This window comes from Archocentrus centrarchus, unplaced genomic scaffold (assembly GCF_007364275.1).
Source record: "Archocentrus centrarchus isolate MPI-CPG fArcCen1 unplaced genomic scaffold, fArcCen1 scaffold_26_ctg1, whole genome shotgun sequence".
NCBI classification, from domain to species: domain Eukaryota; kingdom Metazoa; phylum Chordata; class Actinopteri; order Cichliformes; family Cichlidae; genus Archocentrus; species Archocentrus centrarchus.
The window spans coordinates 1,966,426-1,978,087 of record NW_022060256.1 but is presented as its reverse complement, the minus strand read 5'-3'; the positions used below and the strand labels follow the sequence as shown (position 1 = coordinate 1,978,087).

At 39.3% G+C, this 11,662-nt stretch overlaps 1 protein-coding gene across 1 annotated transcript; it reads left to right on the top strand.

Annotated features, from left to right (window-relative positions):
- Positions 1-4,223: 4,223 nt before the first annotated feature.
- Positions 4,224-8,722, top strand: uqcc3 (ubiquinol-cytochrome c reductase complex assembly factor 3). The gene is made up of 2 exons (XM_030723576.1): positions 4,224-4,470; positions 8,425-8,722. Exons 1-2 carry the CDS (start codon positions 4,354-4,356, stop codon positions 8,551-8,553), a joined length of 246 nt encoding a protein of 81 aa, XP_030579436.1. The 5' UTR covers positions 4,224-4,353; the 3' UTR covers positions 8,554-8,722.
- Positions 8,723-11,662: the final 2,940 nt, after the last annotated feature.

The following is an 11,662-nucleotide window of genomic DNA, read 5'->3' as shown; positions in this document are numbered from 1 at the left end:
GTGATGTGATGGGGAAAAAAAGCAGTACTTCAAAATAAAAAACTACTAATGTTGATATTTTTTTCTATCCATGTCTCCTCCTGTGCTGTTTTCCTGAAGTGCCCTTCAGCAAGACACTGAACCTGTTGTAATGTTTATGATGACATACATACATATATGTACCTACACTTTTAGACCAATTTCAAAGCTTTCTTTTATATCAAAAGTCTTAGAAAAAGTTGTGGCCAAACAGCTAAATGTTATGTTAGCTAAATATAACATACTCGTTACGTTTCAGTCTGGATTTGAACTCTACTGAAACTGTTCTCCTAAGAGTCTCTGACGATGTTTTAATGAAAAGAGATGCAGGTGATTACTTTGTTCTTGTTCTCCTAGACTTATCGGCAGCATTTGACACAGTAGATCAGGGATCCTCAAACCCAGGCCTCGAGGTCCAGTGTCCTGCAGGTTTTAGATGTGTCTCTGCTTCAACACACCTGAGTCAAATATAGAAGTCATTAGCAGGACTCTGTAGAACTGGACTGCATACTGAGGAGGTAATTCAGCCATTTGATTCAGGTGTGTTGGATCAGGGACACATCTAAAACCTGCAGGACACTGGACCTCGAGGCCTGGATTTGAGGATCCCTGCAGTAGATCATAACATCTTAATTGACAGGTTAGGGACAGGGGTGGGCATCTCTGGGTCAGCCTTAGATTGGTTTCGCTCTTACCTCTCAGACAGAAGCTTCTCAGTGGCTGCTGATAGTTTTACAACCTCATCAGCTGCTTTGTCCTGTGGTGTGCCCCAAGGCTCTGTTTTGGGACCTATCTTGTTCACTTTGTATTTAGTACCTCTCAGAGACATTTTGGGCACATTTAAAGAGGTCTCATATCATTGTTACGCTGATGATATTCAGCTGTATATTTCCTTTTCTCCACAGAATGTTAAAAAACTATCTATTCTTCAGAATTGTGTTGAGGCTGTAAAGAATTGGATGGCTGCTAACTACCTTTCACTTAATACTGGGAAAACTGAAGTTCTTGTTTGTGCACCTGATAGCTTTATTCCCACTGTGATAAACAATCTTGGTTTTTTATCATTACATTTGACCAAGCTCTTAGCTTTGAAAAACATGTTAATAGCCTTGTGCGATCCTGCTTTTTTCATTTACAAAATATTGCCCGCCTCAGTTGAATGGTGTCCAAACCTGAATTGGAAATTATTATTCATGCTTTTGTCTCCTCTCGGTTGGACTACTTTAATTCGTTATACATTGATGTCAGCAAATCATCTTGGATCGCCTGCAGTTGGTCCAAAATGCTGCTGCCAGGCTACTTAAAGGATCCCCAGAGTGGTCTCATGTGACACCTATCTTGTCATCTCTGCACTGGCTTCCCATAAAGTTCAGATTCCAGTTTAAGATCTTGATGATCACTTTCAGAGCTCTGCATGGTCAAATGCCTGAATACATTAGTCAGCTCTTGCACCCATACATAACATAACGCACATAACGACTGCTGAGGTCTTCTGACCAAAATCTGTTGGTGGTTCCACGCTCTAGGCTAAAAACTAAGGGAGACGGTGCTTTCGAGGTTGCAGCTCCTAAACTGTGGAATTCACTACTGTCAGATCTGTGGACTCTATTGAATCATTTAAAGAACAGCTCAAGACTCATTTGTACAGGCTTGCTTTTAACTAGTGGTTTGTGTGTGTTTTATTGGGTATCACTGTTTTCTTTTAATTGTTGTAAAGCACTTTGGGATTTTATCTAGAAAGGTGCTATACAAATAAATTTTACTTACTTACTTAAACGTGTCTCTCTCACATGCCAAAATTTGCTGCCATTACACTAAACGAAGTCATGGGGAAGAATCGTCAGTACCTTATGATCATTTTTTACACCAGTTGGGTCGGGCACAGTGAGATTCTCCTCAAAGCTGGGCTGCTCTTATCTCTACTAAAACATTCAAAAGTAGAGTCTTGAGTTTTGTATTCCATTACTTCCTCTCAAACTGCATTAAATCCTTTCTGGTCAGTAAGAGCAGGAACCACTTTCAGTGTTCTTAGTATTTTAAAACAGGCTTTGAAATTTTAGGGAACTACAGGACAAGGAAAGGAGAGATTGCAGTAAAGGTTCATTGAAAACATCACTGTGACCAGGTAGACGCTCAAGTCAGACTCTTCACAAAGTGGCTGTGTTTAGACACGAGTGAATATTCTCATTGATAAGGCTTAGTTAAAAAAAAAAAAAAAGTATTATAAACAAAAAGCTTTGTGTCCACCTAAAATTAGTGTGGAGGGCTTTCAAAGTGAGGTTAGTAATTTTCTAAACTATGGAGGTCAGCCACTATAAAGCCCTGCTCCCTCTTCCTTGCTGCTGTGACTAATCAGCCTCTGATTTCTACTGCTGTGGCTTGAAACAGTCGACAGAGAAAACAACAATCAAATCAGAAACACTTTCACTGTCAGTGCTTGCAGTCCCACGCTAGAAGAAATTACATTTTTAGGGGAATGATGCAGATCCTGTTTTGTTCCAGCTTTTCATTATGTGACCATTATACCACCCCTGCTTCAATGCAAAAATTAGTGCCATCTAAATAAAAGTCTCAAAAAAAAAATCCAAGAAATATCCCTACCAAGTGTCAAACACATGCCTGACCATCTACATCAGATTCCCTGATGCAGCTTCTTATTCGACCTTGTTGAACTACAGTTGTGCACCAGGCCTGTTGTCTGTGACGTCCTGCAGATGGAAAGCTGCGCTATGATGGAGTCTCCTAAGAAATATTACTTGGCAGGTTTGTTGACTTTGCAGCTGTAACGGACTGATGGAGAAGAGCAGCCACAGTCCTGTGTGGAAAGATCAACTCTAACTTGAGCATCATTTACTGAATCATTCACAGTTAAAACATGATCCATGATGCTGGAAAACGCAGAGCAGAGTCATTTCACATATTTACTCCAACACTCTGTCTATTGCTGATCTCAGTAAAACAACAGGGGGCCTCCTTCCCTGTCTGGATTTAATAATAATAATGTAGTTAGTAATTTATTTCCGGGCAGCTTGGTGATTAGCACTGCTGCCTCACAGCTAGAATGACATCTAAAAGGTCTGGGTTTGATTCCACCTTGTTCTCCCCGTGTCTGCGTGAGTCTTCTCCGGGTACTCCGGTTTCCTCCCACAGTCCAAAGTCCAATTACTGGGGTTAGGATTATTGGTCACTTTGAATTGCCCGTAGGTGTGAATGTGAGTGTGAATGGTTGTCTGTCTCTCTGTGTTAGCCCTGTGACAGACTGTTACCTGTACTGGGTGTACCTTGCCTCTCGCCCTATGACAGCCCGGATAGGCTCCAGCCACCCTGCGACCCTGAACAGGATAAGTGGAAGAGAATGGATGGATGGATGGATTTTTAAACCAGATGAGCATGGAGGACCAGAAGAGTCACACATATCAAAATAAAGCATTTACTGAGTAACAAAATATGGCTTGATGCACCAGTAGCACTCCTGTTATTTCCTTTTATTAAAAAAATAATAATTGTTGAATCATTACAACACATGAACATGAAATTGTGGACAATATATTTTCATAATTGTGACTTTTCTTTTGGGTCTGCTTATACATATCAGTAAAATGTCCAAGGTGATGTGGAGATAAAGTCGTTTCATCAATACACTCCAGGACCCTAAAAAGTGTTGCTAAATATTGATCCAAAGCTCTTACTAAAGATCAACTGATTTTTGTGGGATAGAAAGTGGGTAAACTACTTAAAACAGCCACTGTGACCACTGCTGTAGTGCAAAAGGACCAACCCTGCTGATAGTCACACGGGTTTGCAGTTAAATTCCTGCTCTTGCAGGATCAGTGAGTGTCTGAAAAATAAAAGATGACATCATGAATGGAATCTGCAGGAGGACAGAATTATACTCTCAGATCTTTGTCTCTCCAAAGATGTTATCCCTCTCTCCTACAGCCTCGATTGCACCTACATGCAAATGACCAATTATGCAAATTAGGAGATGACGCCATATAGCGACTTCTAGCGACTTTTGGGACAGCAGATAGCTACTTTCCTTACTGAGGAGCTGGCAACAGTTTCGGAACGCAAAGAGAAGGATGCGCTGGGGCTGTAAACGCTGATCCACACGCTCTTTTATTTTATCTTAATTTTTTGGTGATTTTCTGATCTACACTCCAGACCAATTGGTGGCGATAGTGCACCCGACAGTAAAAGCATGAAAGGTGAAGAAGATATTCCAACCTGCCCTGCTGCTGCCTGACATAATCGAGCTGACACAGTCAGGTGCGGGAGGTTACGTGAGCACTTTAGCAGAGACAGACTGCGGTCTTCACCCTTCAGCTCTCCACGATGAGCGGCATGCGGACCATGCTGAGCTTCGCCGTTCTGGTCGGTGGGCTGGGGGTCGGCTATGGGATGTGGTCTGCGATATCTCCAGGAGAGGAGAGGCGCAGAGAGAAGATCAAGGTGATTCAGAGCTGCATTCAGTCTTTGTTGCGCGGAGTTTGCATCGTTTGTGTGTGGATTTTTCTCTCGCAGTAGTTAGAAACTTTTTTTTTTTTTTTTGTTCCACAAACAGTGCACATGCAGTCTGTTTTTTAAACTTTATTAGCAACACTGACACGTGACAGTAGCCTCCAAATAATGCTGTCCGACAGTGACTGAACTCCAGCTTCATTTCAATTACTTAGCCATATTAATGTCGGGAAGTTTAATTGGAAGAGGTGGCAAACGTTCTTTAGTAGAAGTACAGCCACTGCAGAGAAAAGGAGACATTTAAAAAGCTCTATTTGTTGTGGTCTACATCTGCCTCAATCTGGGGTTACAGTGGGATTCAGCAGGTGTGTGTGTGTGTGTGTGTGTGTGTAGGGGGGCTAATTTAACTATTTGACTATTTTAGCTGATTCCCATCCCCTACACTGACAGTATGCTGTTTATACCTTACTAAACACTGACCATGAAGACCACAACCATGTGCACCAGTTCAACACAGAGCTTTGATATAAATTCACCACAATAACATTACATTACATGTAAGCCTTAAATTTCCAGTTTATCAAATGTCACTGAGCAGTTCTTACCTTTACTGCTCTTCTTCCTCTCCTGTCCTCTTTCTTACATCTACTCCATCTCTTTTCTCTCCCTGGAAATACAGAAATTTAGCTACACTGTGTGACAAACTGCACACATACAGTTTGTGTGTTTGCTGATATTTGTTGAACTGATAGAAACGGTGCATTTGAAATTACCTGTCACAACACGTCACTTCCGTTATTTTCGCTCCTCTTCTGTAGCGCTAGTTAGATGCGAAATACCACGACCACAACACATGGGGACGTCTGCACTCGGTCCGACCCGCTGTAACTCCCGAGTACAGCATTATAAATGATGCATAAATTATATGGTTTTGTACTTTTATGACTTTGTATGCGATAAGCCGCGGGGATGGATACGCCAATACGATTGCCCCTTATGTGTTCTTGTTCCGTCCATTCAGTCTCAGATCAGTTTGTTTGAATGCATCCATTGAGTGGAAATAAAAACTTCCCTCAAATGTCTTAAACCTAAAATAATGAGCCTGTTTGGAAAATGTAAGGAGTAAAAAGTACAGATATTTGTGTAAAAATGTCAGGAGTAAAAGGGAAAAGTTGTCAGAAAAATAAATATGCAAGTAAAGTACAAATAGTTACATATTCTACTTAAGTGCAGTAACAAAGTATTTGTACTTCATTACTTCCCACCTCTGTTGATTGGTAATAATTAACTTCAGGGACTGAATGCAGCCCCGCACACACACTCACACAACCAGCACTCCTGACTGTACGCGAGAAGTATTTTCTCAAGTTTCACTGTCAGTTAATTCACAAGATATAAGAAATAAATAAGCAAAATAATGTTGTGGGTTTTTTCCTAAGCAGTATTTACTACGTCATCGGGTGAATGAATTCTGACCAATAATAACAGCCCATTTGACATTGATACCTGTTAAATGTGAGCAGGATATCACACAAACACTGTTTCATTGTATACTATGGGCTTGATTAGCATCCAGGGGCGGCTGCTGCTGTGATTTGATGCAATATAAATATAACTAAATTGAAGTTAATCTTTTTGAGTCTGAGGTTTTGGGTATACTAAGCCTGAAAGACTTTCCTGTCTTGTTCAGAGATATTTACACCACAAGTGTCAGTGGAAAACACTCACTTGTTAAAATTGTTAACAAATGGATGCGGTTTTTTATCTACTTTCACTCAGCTTTTTAACAGTGGGAACATTTGAGTTTCTGGTTGTGAGTGAGGATGAAGTTAATGCAGCAAATGCATTTTCTTTGGAAACCAGAGAAGCCTAGAGGACAAAGCAGCGCCTGTTTTCTTTTCCTCTTTGAAAGAACAAGTAGTTTCTGAGAGAAGTTAATGAAGCCCATCCAGCACCCCCTTTCTTTCTCTCTCATCTGCATAAAAATGATCATTCTAATAAGGTGTGTTCATTTAATTACACTCTGGATCTCAGTGTTTAAGTGAATGGCTAAAATAATAAATTGTGCACCAGCTTGCAATAAATAGAAGAATTAGTATTAAAAACTTTAACTTGTGTGATCACAAGGCTGAGCCCAAACTACTTGGGCCCTTTCAAAATCAGAACCCTGTTGTTGTGCCTGCTTACAACACCGTGCTCATGTACTGTCACCACTTGACTTGACAGACGAGTATTTTTACAGCACATATTTTAATGTGCACCAATCAGCCACAACATGAAACATCTTTGTTGTGTTGTCAGAACATCTCTCAGCTATCAGACCACAGGATGTGGTTCTTTCTCCCTTGTTTGGGGAATGCTTAATCAGTTCTGGGGAGTTTGGCATAGTCCTGGAAGGCCAATGCTGTGGGTTGTTCAGATGAGTGTTATGTGTCACAGTAGCCTCCATGTGAACAAAGATCCCAGTTGAAGTGGAGGTTTGACAAATCCTTTCATTAATGGGTGTGTTTCAATGGCCACGCAGGTGTTACTAATCACTTTAATTATGGCTGTGACAGAACAGGCTTGTGCAGATAATTCACTTGCAACAGGGTTTAGACTGTTGCAAGCTTCAACTTTGATTTAAACATGCTGACCTTAACAGGCACTGTAATTAACGCTGCAACATCTAATTATTTGTGAATAATTGCATCAATTTTTATCTGAGGTGTCTTGAACAGATTCCTGTTGGGTCAATACAAAATTTAGATATGTGACTCATTTTGAGTTATTGAATACTCTGCCTAAATGAATTAGGGCTGCAACAATCGATTATTTTAGTAATGAAATATTCTAATGATTATTCCATTGATTAATTGGGTGATTGGATAAGAAATATTTTTCTTATTTATGAGCAGTAATGAATATTCAAAAGAAAAAAAAGTTTAAACAAATGAACTGCTCATTGGTTTCCATTTTAGAAATTGCAGTGTACTAAATTGTTGAACTGTGTACATCTGTCAAAAAAACTAAAGCATTTCACTGTATTTACGTGCCATATTACAATATTTTTTAAAAGAAAACAATTTTTAATGCAAAATTAATCATGAGTACAGTAACGTCAAATACATTACGGTATACATATAACCTAAACCAGTGGTTCTCAAACTTTTCACAGTGAGTACCCCCACAGGAAGTATTTGGCTGTTCAAGTACCACCCCTATCTCTCACGTGGAGTTTGCATGTTCTCACCGTGTTTGCTTGGGTTTTCTCCGGGTCATGTAAATGAAGACAGGCAGTTATGGGTTAATTGGTGATTCTAAGTTGCCCATAGGTGTGAATGTGAGTGTCTTCCTCTAATCTTCATTTTTGTCTCTTCTCTGCCCCAGAGTGATGATTCCTTTCTGTGACATTTCTGTTTTGTATCATCATCCACAAATAAGCACACAGTACCTTTTGAGGTTTTTCTGGAGAACAATCTGGACAGTATTTGTCATTGTTTTGGATTGTTGCAATAATCATAAACCTACATTTGCATAAAGGAAGTATATTTGGCCACTTCCTTGCCGATAAGAGTATTAGAAACATGAAAAATATCCTGTAAAGATACATTTAGAACATTTAGTACCTCCTGTCTGTTGTTTGTGTATCCTTGGGTAAGATACTAGTGCATTCATCTGAGTGCGCGTGAATGTTAGATAAAACCACTGTATGAATATGTGTGTGATTGGGCGAATGAGACTTGCAGTAGAAAGTGCTTTGAGTAGCAGATGCCATTTGATGTAATGTTTCACATTTCACTGTATTATTTTTTCTGAAGCACACAAATTTAAATCTTTAATGTTACTGTATAACAGGGGGTAGGTTAGCGTAATGCAAATACATAATTTTCTTAAGGCCTGATTGTATTTAAATGCTGTAGTAACTGGTGATTTGTGTCTGCCTCTTGCTGTACTGCCCCTCAGAATCTGCCTGAATCAAATCCACTGAGAATGGAGGAGACGAGGAGGAGGAACACTCTGGTGATGCAAGCGCTGAAGGAGGCTGCCGAAACCAGTGACAGTATCGCAAAAGAATTGGGACCGTCAAAGTAGACGGGCTCTGCGCTTCTGTGACCTGTTTGCAAAGACTTTATGCTGCAGCGTGTTTGTATAAAGACGGACATTGTGTTATTGTAAAGAGAGGTTGTCTGATATACTGCTGTCATTACACATGAAAACAATTTAAATGGATTTTAAAATAATAAAACTCTCTAAACAAACACCCACGTCCTATGTTTTAGTCAAAGCTTGGTGATGGATAGGACATGCTATGATAAGCAGTCATATGTTCACATGTAGAGGGTGGCACAGTGGTGCAGTAGTTAGCACTGTCACCTCACAGCAAGAAGGTCCTGCACACTAATAGAGGGATGAGAATGGACCTAAAAAGGTACGAAGGCTTTGTCGCTCCAGCTGTACCCTAGTGGAGTACAACATTGTACCTCTGAACCTAGGAACAATTTTGTACCTAATTGTCTGTACCTTTAAAAGATCATTTCTGTACCTCTGGTGACATATGTGCCTTTATGTACAGGTACAAAACTGTACCCATTACAAAGGTACAAATTATGTACCCAATGAGGTACAGCTGGAGCAACATGGCTAATGGTACCTTTTGAGAGACAAAAACAAACCCTTAGATTCACAAAAATATTCTTTATTTATCAAAATGTATAATTTAAAATCAGTTCATTGAGTTTAAAACAAGAACTGAACAGAAGAGAAAAGAATGAAATGTTGAAAACAAAGTATACACTGAAGGCTGTTATAAAGGCTTCACCTAGGCCCGTGCAGTGGCATACATCTACTTTACTTTCACCAGACTGGGCCCAGCACTGGTCATCACCGTCTTCCACATATTATCCATAAGTTGAATGGTTGGATAGGGTGTAGCAGCATCTTTATATATAAATTACAAAAATAAATAAATAACCAAGCAGCAAAAGACATTGTTCCAATTAATTTATGTAAAATAATTTAAAGACCTTAGTGTTAAGTTACAAGTTTAAAATATTAAGTAATAACTTTAAATATGTTAAATTCTGTCAACCTCATCAATATACACAAACACATTATCAATTATTATTGTTAAAGGCAACAAGTAATTCAAATCTAACCAAAATAACAAAAGCTAGAAATGCAGCTTCTAGTTCAAGTGAATTTGGCTGAGTTTTTTTTTTTTTAGGATAGATGGTGTAGCTGAGCTGAAGGGAGCTTTAAAGGAGACCGCACAGCTAATACAAGCCCCAAACAAAGTACTTAAACAAAAAAAGATGGAATTACTTAGCTCTTGTGACAGTACTTCACTAAAATACTAATATTCTGAAATTGCAGAGAAGTTGGGTAATGCCCTGTGCACATAACATGCTAGGTACTGTTAGCATGTTAGTCTTAAATTTTAAATGAATGGAGACTGAGTTAGACCATGAACATGAATAGGTCAGGTTACTTACCACTGAACCTTCTTGCCTCGTCTTCATTCATTTTTATTCCAGCTTTAGATATTTTTTGAATAAGTTCTTCGGTGGACAGGCTGCATAAAACCGGATAGTCCGCCATTTTACATTTCTGGTGCCTTTTTTTGTGATCTGGGAGGAAACACCCCTCCCAACACTGACTTCTACTGGTACACTTTTGTACCATTTGCTCTGACAAGTGATTTTGTACCTCTGATGGTCCACAGTAAATGACCCCAAGGGTCCATCTCTGTACTTAGAGGGAACTTTCCTGATAAAAGTACCTTTTGGGTACAAAAATCTACCTTTATTTTTTTGTGTGTTTGTGTTCAAATCCAGCCTGAGTTTGCATGTTCTTCCTGGGTCTGCACTTCCTCCCACAGGTTAGGTTAATTGGTGATTCTAAATTGCCTGTAGGTGTGAATGGTTGTCTGTGACAGATTAGTGACCTGTCCAGGGTGTACCCTGCCTCTCAGCGTGTGACGGCGTGGATGGAATCCAGCCCCAGTCTGCAACCCTGAACTGAGTAAGCAGAAGAAAATGGACAGATGTACACACGTGCATTTAAATGACCAGCCTGAGGTTTTTTTTTTTTTTTTTTAATGGACTATACACAGAAGTCTGAAATGTTCTGTGCCACAGAGCTACATTATTAGCTTAAGATTGAGAAGTCTGTTAAACAACACACTAACCCCTGAAATGCTCCTGATTGTGTGTGTGTAAAAAAAAAAAAAAAAAAAAAAAAAAAATATATATATATATATATATATATATACATTTTAAATACTACCTTATTGATGTATTATGGCTGATTCAATCACCTTTAGGACAGATCAGAAAGGTGGTTGTCAGCCTTTGGCTCCTCTAAGCAGCTAGCAGGACATGCACAGCTCCCTATTAGGAATGCTGAAATTTCAGGTTCAGTATTTTGCCTAGTAACACTTCCCCATGCATACTGAAGGAGCAAGCAATCAAAGCATCTGCTTTCTGATTAGTCTATGAGCCACTCTGCCTCCTGGGTGGCAGGTCCTCACAGGGCAACATGGCAAAGTGATTTCATTTGTAGGAGGAGTATGAAATTTGCATGTATCAAACTTAAGAAATAAATAGACACCAATCTTTTATAATGTTTTATAGTCCTTTTATAACTGTGTATTCCCTTTTTGTTACAGTGACTTAAATGTGTTTTGTCTGATGATCATCTTTGAGTTTCAGAAGTGATTCTTCCACACTGCCACACATTTCCTGTGGGAGGTATTCTGTTATGTAGAGCCAGTCAAAATGTGGTACCAAGAGGGACACTTGGTTACCCTGTCCCCCACCAAACAACATTAGAAACCTTTGGACAGATTTCAGGAAAACAATATTATTCCAGAATCTCGCAGAATCCACTCTTTTGCAAGACGAACAAGCCAAATTCCCAAGGAGGAATTACTGAGTACAGACTATACTGGGCGCTCCGCAGTCCCTGTCATTTTGAAATTGTAAAATATGGGAATGAAATGAAATCTCTGTTTAAATGCTGATTAAGATGGTAATCTTAAGAAATTTAAATGTAGTATTTAAAATAATGGCCAAATAAATCATAATATTCATTATTGGAGATACTACTACTGTTGGATAACATATCATGTTCTTTAAACACACTGCCTTTACCAAAAATCAGTTTTAGGTCTATTTGGAAATAATTCCAAACAATGTCACGG

Bases quoted from the DNA above. Each gene is read 5' to 3' on its own strand.
- uqcc3 (XM_030723576.1), top strand. From the start codon at position 4,354: ATGAGCGGCATGCGGACCATGCTGAGCTTCGCCGTTCTGGTCGGTGGG. The intron at 4,471-8,424 runs GTGATTCAGAGC...ACTGCCCCTCAG, and splicing joins GGCGCAGAGAGAAGATCAAG to AATCTGCCTGAATCAAATCC.